Raw genomic sequence first — 8031 nt, forward strand, 5'->3', positions numbered from 1 at the left:
ATTTATAAGAGTGGTTAGAAATATTAGTTTTGCCACTTAGCATTGGCCAAAAAAAAACATTATTTAGCTGCAGGCAAAGTTAAAGCAGAGACAAATTAAATAGTCCTTATGAAGATCATCTAATGTTCTGAATGCCCAGCAATCATAACTACTGAACTCATAAGCACCATCTGGTGTGGTACGCTCTGAAATTATCTGCAAATAAAGAAGGGATGATCCAAAAGGTATCTGCTCTTTCTTTGGCGAGGACTCAGAACGCTTACTGGCTTAGTAGGGCAATGGAGGTGGAATTGAATCAAACCATTTTGAAAATTCCTGAACCTCTTGTATTTGGGTGTTTCTGATGCCATCACAATGACTTTTAACAATTTCTGCATTATCGAGGCTAATTTATATCTAAGCCAATGTGCTTTTTCATAGGAAATATTGTCATTTATGCTGAATCTCCTTATTTTACCAGTTCATATACATATTGCTAGAAGGCTGTCCTCTTTATTCAGTTTCCATCACACTATGTGGGCTTTTGAAAACATGCAGTACTTCTACATTTAAGGAAAAAATCCCAAAGGTAACAATAGTAACTGGTAAAAATGGAAATCACATACAGAATAGTCTACAATAAAAAATACATCTCTAGCCATCTCTTAGAGTAGTCTACCCGTGCTCCCTACCAGGGACAATTATGATACCCAATTTCTTAACAGTATTCAAAAATGATGTCTAACGATAGAGACAGACGGTATTTACATGTAACTATGTGTATTTATACTTGTGAACAAAATTTGCATTTTACTACTCAACATCTTGCAAATCTTTCCATCCCAGTGCATGTACATCTAACTCAATTTGAGATACTTTGATTCTGAATGACATAAGATTATCACACCAATTTTAAGTAATTTCTGCATTATATTAGTTAGTTTATGCCTAAGCCATTTTTAATAGAAAGTATTGTTATCTATGTTAATATTCATGATGTCAACAGTGGGAGGGATTCCTCCCATGGCAGATAACATGTAGTCTTTAATAATGGTTTTGATTTAATCACATCAATTATATGTCAATATGTGATATAGCTATAATTTTGATTAAATTCAATATGTCTTAGATTATATGAACACTAAGGAAAAAGTGGATTTCTAAAATCTTTCTACATTGATTTACAACATTACCAATCACAATGGTATCAGTAACTGAGCAGAAGCTTTTTATTATTGTTTCCCTTCTTTTCCTTTAATTTCTATTTCATTCACCCAATATATAGATATATGTTCATCAAAATTACTGACCACAACATTGATGCAAAAACGCCAGAAAATTTGACAAAGTCAGTGAGTTTTGCAACACCTCCACTCTGAAAGAGTATTGCACTTGTAGCAAGGGCAGGTGACAGCAGGTGATATGAAGTGTCAATGTAGTTGGAAAATAACAGGTCAGACCAGAGCACATTAGAAGGCTCAACGAGTAAACTATCATAGAGTTTTAGATTTATAAGTGTCTTGATAATACAGGCTGTGCTTATGAAAACTGTTTTTGTTGTAATAACACACTGCAGGAACATTTTTATGAAAAATATACATATTTGGTGGAACATTATACAAGAATTTTATAGGCGGTCACTTTGGTGTCACCTTGCTCATATTGTCAGAGCGCAGTCCAAACTCCCTGCAGTGTGCGATTGACACCCCTGTCATTATACCAAATTTAGTGTGTCCCATCTTCTTCAGGATGAATCTAATCCCTTTCTGTGATATACATGTCTAAAATGAATACAGGTCCTTCTGAATTCATAAACCCATGACCTTCCATGATGGAATTATTGGATCAAGTGGCATATGTGTTTACCAAGTTGGTGCTCATATTTATATCCAGAATATCATCTACTGAGTCCAGCTACACTCCTGGGCACCATTTGTAAGTCAGTCCGTCAGTTTATCTATATTCTTAACAACCAATGCTTGATAAGTATTTGTGACATTTGACAACCTGATTACAGAAAATGTATTTTCATTTGCCTATTTTCATTGAACTTGTTAAAATAAAGTTGAGTTTGAACAGAATTTCGCATGTCGGTGGGGGAGCAGGAAATTCCATCCCTCGGCTCCCTTTCTAGCCTTATTTTTACAAGAGACAGTACTGCTGACAGCTGATGGATCATGGCAGGAAGCACAGAATGCCAGAAAGATGTTTCCTTGTGTTTCATTGGCTGCATAAACTCCGTAGACTGCTGCTCACACCTTAAGTTTAGTATTATGGAAGTAGCATCACTAGCAGGGCACAGGGAGTGCAGCTTGCACCAGTGAAACTATCGGAGGCGGGACACCAAAATTATTATCCTTAACATTCATGTATACTCTTTTGCCAGAATGTGTTAATTTTAATAGATGCCTTCCTACAGTCAGATATGAAAAGAAAAACATTTCTCATAAACCCAGTTTATATGTATCAATATGCCTGTAAGTTTGAAACACTAATTTATTCTTTGAATCTTCTAATGCCCTCCGATCTAAGCTGTCATATGACCCAACCAGAGGGAGACATTGAATCACGTGATTTCATCTGCACTTGCTGCAACCACATCCTGTTGTTTTCATTGATGCGGGTGCTTTTACATTGGATGATTTTTCTAATTTTTTGGTGCATTAGGACTGATAGTATAGGACCTGTAGTGTTTGTGAATCTATATGAATAACTTCTGTGAGAAAAACTTACACATTGTCACGGCGTCATTTCTAACTCAGAGCAACTTCTTTAGAGAATGAATTGGGAATTAAAGGAAAGAAATAGAATAGTAAAAAAAAAAGTCCTCTTCTCAGTTACTAATACGGTTATAGTTAATAATATTGTAAATCAATGAGGAAGAGTTTAGAAGACTATTATATATATATATATATATATGAAATGGTACCTTGAAACCATTTGTAACTATATTTATCACCAATTATCAGAGGTAAATTGGTTAGTACATGAATGTTGCGAAATACCTACTGAAATTAGATAATTTTAAGAAGAGCATTAGTAAAGACTGGATGATCTGGTCAAGAGGAGGTCCATAGAGAGGTGACACCATGAGCTATTGCACTGGAGGGCAGCAACCTCACACACGCCACTGTCTTATAGAGAGGATGATAACTGAAAATGAATATGAATATGTACTGGAAATAGCTGCACCATGTCGAGCAGTAACAAGCATATTATCCACAAATATAAATACACATATTTATAAATAAATATACTTCTATCTTCAAAAATAATTTCTTAATTAATACTAAGAAACGGGGTACAGTGCTAGACTCTAGGGTGGAAAACTAGGAAACTACCAAAAGAGATGGGCAGGAGATGTTTTTTACTTTGTGCCATTTCAAGTGATTGCCATTTAGTTATTATTATTTATTTTTAATTGTTTTGATTAAAAATATATTACGTGTGTTCAGATCACATATGATGCAACAGAAACGGAATAAAGATGGGGTCTTAAAAGACTTGAAGATAGACAAGCGGCCATCTACCTGGGAAGCAACAAAGCCCACATGGAAGAAGCACACTAGCCTGTGTGATCATGAGGTGTCGACAGGATCAGGTATCAGGCATCAGAAGACCCAAAACAAACAATCACATAGAGGCCAATGAGACGGAATGGAGTTGAGACCCAAAGCCTATATGTAGATAATTAGACATCCCCTCACAGAAGGGAACAAAGAAGGGATGAGCCAGCCAAGATGCAACATAACATCATCGAAATATGCAACATTCCTCTAGTTCTTTAATGCTTCCTCCCCTCACTTCATGATCCCCGTTGTACATTACAAATCCAGGTAGACCAGAGCATGTACACTGGTTCAGATAAGTGCTCTCAACACCCTAAATCCAGGACAAATAAACCCCTTCGGTACAATAATGGAAGTAAGGATACCATGAGGGTAGGGAGAAAGTGGGGGCAGAAAGAGGGAACTGATCGCAATGATCGACCTATAGCCATCCCCCATCCAGAGTGATGAACAACAGAAACATGGGTGAAGGGAGACAGCAGATGGTGTAAGATATGAAAATAGTAATAATTTATCAAGAGTTCATGAGTGTAGGAGGGGGGAGGGAAAAAAGAGGAGCTGATACCAAGGGCTCAAGTAGAAAGAATATGTTTTGAAAGGATGATGGCAACAGATGTACAAATGTTCTTGACACATGGATGGATGGACGGACTGTTAGAAGAGCTGTCAGAGACCCCAATTAAATGATTTTTTAAAAGATGGTAACCTATGTAGCAATAAATATTTTAGCTTTAATGATAAAGAGAATGTACATAAATGACAATATTTTTTCTGCTAAATAAAAACAAGTTTAGTAATAAATTAATACATTTTATATATATACTTTAAAAAATCAGTGTGACTATATAAAAATCTTATTTGTTATTTCATTGTACTTTATTTATTGACACCCCTATTCCTCTGCATTAAATTTTTCTAGATGCAGTGATAAGCAAGATATCTCAAAGGTTCCGTCCTAGTAGATACACTGTGATTAACAACCCAATCATATAGTTTACTATTTAATTATAGACTTAATAAATACATGTTTTCAAGGAAAGGGAAAATATGTCAGATTCAAGGTTTCTGAGACCCAGAGAAGGAGATGTGGCATAAATCCAAATGACTTTCTTTGTAGTGGATGAGACATTTATTTACAACCTAATATACTTACTTGGAAGGCATGGTGGTTATGCATTGGACTACTAACTGCAAGGTCAGCATTTCAAAACCGCCAGCCACTCTGAGAGAGGAAAACGAGGCTATCTACTCCTATAAAGAATCTTGGAGACTCACAGGGGCAATTTTACCCTGTCCTCTAAGAGTTGCTGAATTGGCAATGACTCAATGACAGTGAGCTACTTACTCTTTTCCAAAATTTCATATCTTTTTTTTAATCTCTGAATTTCTCTGAATGGTTTGTTTTTCCTTTCCTCTTTGTGGGAGTAGATCACCAAGTCTTTTATCTTTTACAGAGCTCCACAGAGTGGGCTTGAACTGCAGACCTTTAGGTTCGCAGCTGCCCATTAACCCAGAACATTACCTTACATCCCAACTAAACTGGCAATCAATCATACCTCAGTTGATTCCAGAACTCCAAATTCTAGGACATCATCCAAAATGCTGACGTTTACAAAACTGAGAGAGCTGAATAAGGACTCTAAATCTCAGTAAGCAACTGTAAACAAATAAATAGATTGGTAAATGAATAAATAAAGAAACAAACTGCATAGTCATACAAGGGACCATTTTCAATTTAAGCCACCAGGGACAGGGTTCTGACCCGACAAAATGAGGATGTTGCTGATTCTAGAAGAGATGCCAGTCGAAGTCTTCCTCAAAGACAAAGTGGATCAACAATATTTTTTTCCCTTTAGAAAGAACACTTCCACAGTGTTTACTATAGGTCAGGCAGAATTATACACAATTTACATCCAGTAATGCATTTAATTGATCCCACCAATATTATCAGCTAGTTACTATTATCAACCATTTTATAGATGAAGAGAACGTGACGTGAAAGGGTCAAATAACTTCCCAGATCACATTCGAACCAGAGTCTGTTGTTAACCACTGAAACGCACGCTCAGAACAAATGCATGCCTTTGCTGTTAGTGTGTGTATATTCTGACTGGCTCCTGTGTTGGTTTCAGGTTCATAGCACTCTCGTCAAAAGCCTGTGCAACCTATAGATGTACCAGCTACAAGCCCTTAAAGGCACACCCAAAAAAGGGAAATCAGAAAACCAGGAGAGAGAGCTTAAGAAATCGTTGAGGAGGTGGGATCCAATTGCAGCCTCTCCCCTTAGACCTCGGACCAAGACAGTGCTCTTGCGGAGTGTTCGTCACGGGACCGGCAGGGGTATTATGGACTCTCGCTTCTATATAGGGGGGAGTGGAGTCATTTGAGTAGTTTTAGTGTAATGTCAGAGACTCACATAAGAAATAATACTTACCATCTTCTACACGAACAGAACAATGAAAATCTGCTTCCCTGTGAATAACTAGTTAAATAAGTTCAGTTCAAAAACTCACCAAGAAAGAATGATAGGCATTTCTTTTAGGAGGCTGGAAAAAAAGGGAAAGAATTAACTAGACCTGATCTGGCAGATGGTTACCAAGTTCAGAAAGAGGAAGTGAAAAGAGATACCCCAAATATCCCTAAATACCCAGAAGTTGCATATTTGCTTTGCAATTGGAAAAGTGCAAGGCTTGTACTGCAAAAATCTATGAAGACGAGAGTTTCTGGTTCTCACAGCTTCTACTGTGAAGGATGGTTCTCGCGGAAATGCCATTCATGGTGGCCCCGTTAATCTCTGAATATGTGAATATAATTACAGTCCCACTACTCCAATGTAGTTCATCGATCACTTGATTCAAAAATAACTAGGAAATCTGTTCCAAATTTGTATATGTTTAAACAACCAAACACCTCCTGAATTAAAATGTCTACAGTCATTCCCCATTTTAACACAGTCCTCATCCAGACAATATGGTGTAGATCGAAAATGAAATGTACAATAACTAAATCTTAGTGAGTATTCTATAATCATCATTCATTTTCTGCCTGGGCTTTCTCTCAAAATACATACATGTGAGCATCTCGATGCCTTCGACAAATATGTTCAGTTGACTTTGAAACTGAAAAAAAATCTTTTTTTTCTTCGCCATGTGAAGAATGAAGACACTTTATGTTGTTGTGGTTATTTCTCATTTGAAGTCATTTTTTACCCCAGAGCTTCTGCATAGCATTTGTCATCTCAGAATTTCTCAGCGTGTAGATTAAGGGGTTCAACATAGGGGTTATGACTGTGTAAAATACACTCAGTGATTTGTCAATGGGAAAAGTCCTTGCAGGTCTGGCATACATGAAAATGCAGGGGACAAAGAAGAAGACCACCACAGTGATGTGGGAGCCACACGTGGAGAGAGCTTTCCTCCTCCCTTCCTGACTCAGGTTCTTTAGGGAGCGCAAGATCACACCGTAAGAAATGAGTAAGAGCAGAAACACAATACTGCATATTACTCCTCCGTTAGCTGCAACTAAGAAGCCAATGACATAAGTGTCAGTACAGACAAGTTTCAACAGGGGGTACATGTCACAAAAAAAATGATCAATGATATTGGGGCCACAGAATGGGAGTCCATAGAGAGAGCTGAGTTGAATGACTGAGTGAAGAAACCCTCCAACCCAAGACACTATCAGCAGCACAACACACACCCATTGCCTCATGATAACCAAATAATGCAAGGGCTTACAGATAGCCACATAGCGGTCATAGGCCATCACCAATAAAAGAAAAACCTCTGATCCACCAAAGAAGTGCTCTGTAAAGAGCTGAATCATGCAGGATTGGAAGGATATGGTTGTTTTCCCAAAGAACAAGTCTGCTATCAACTTAGGTGAGATGGATGATGAATAAATAACATCCATAAATGATAAGCTTCCAAGAAAGAAGTACATGGGTGTGTCCAGGGCCTTACTGAAAGTGACAGTCACAACAATGAGCAGGTTGCCAGCCATGGTCAAAATGTAGAAGAGCAAGAATAGAACGAAAAGAACTTTCTGTTCCTTCGGATTCTGAGTGAGTCCCAGGAGGACAAAATGAGTCACGTTATTTCTCGCTTCCATCTATTCTCCTATAGTTGCTCACTCCAGATATCACCTATAAAACAAGACGTTTTTAATGTATTATCATTTTTTTTATTTAATTAACTATGGGTTGCTGTTGTTGCTGTTGTTGTTAAGTGCTGTTAAATTTGTTCAGACTCATAACGAACAGCAGAAACATTGCCTGATCCTGCACCATTCTCACAAAATATACTAGATGCATCTATTCATGCCAGACCCTCATGGCATAGTTTGGCTATTGACTGCAAGGTTAGTAGTTCAAAACCATCCGCTGCTTTGCCAGAAAGGTCCCTCTCCCATGAATAATCACAGCCTCCGAAGCCCACACGAGCAGTTCTACCCTGCCTTCCAGGATTGCTGTGAGCCTGTATTG

The 8031-nt window shown here is 37.7% G+C and overlaps 1 protein-coding gene across 1 annotated transcript; it reads right to left on the reverse strand.

Annotated features, from left to right (window-relative positions):
- Nucleotides 1-6746: 6746 nt before the first annotated feature.
- On the reverse strand, nucleotides 6747-7658 carry LOC142446555 (olfactory receptor 4A47). Its single transcript, XM_075548308.1, has one exon. It carries the CDS (start codon nucleotides 7656-7658, stop codon nucleotides 6747-6749), a length of 912 nt encoding a protein of 303 aa, XP_075404423.1.
- Nucleotides 7659-8031: the final 373 nt, after the last annotated feature.

Source organism: Tenrec ecaudatus, chromosome 4 (genome assembly GCF_050624435.1).
Source record: "Tenrec ecaudatus isolate mTenEca1 chromosome 4, mTenEca1.hap1, whole genome shotgun sequence".
In the NCBI taxonomy this organism is placed as follows: Eukaryota; Metazoa; Chordata; class Mammalia; order Afrosoricida; family Tenrecidae; genus Tenrec; species Tenrec ecaudatus.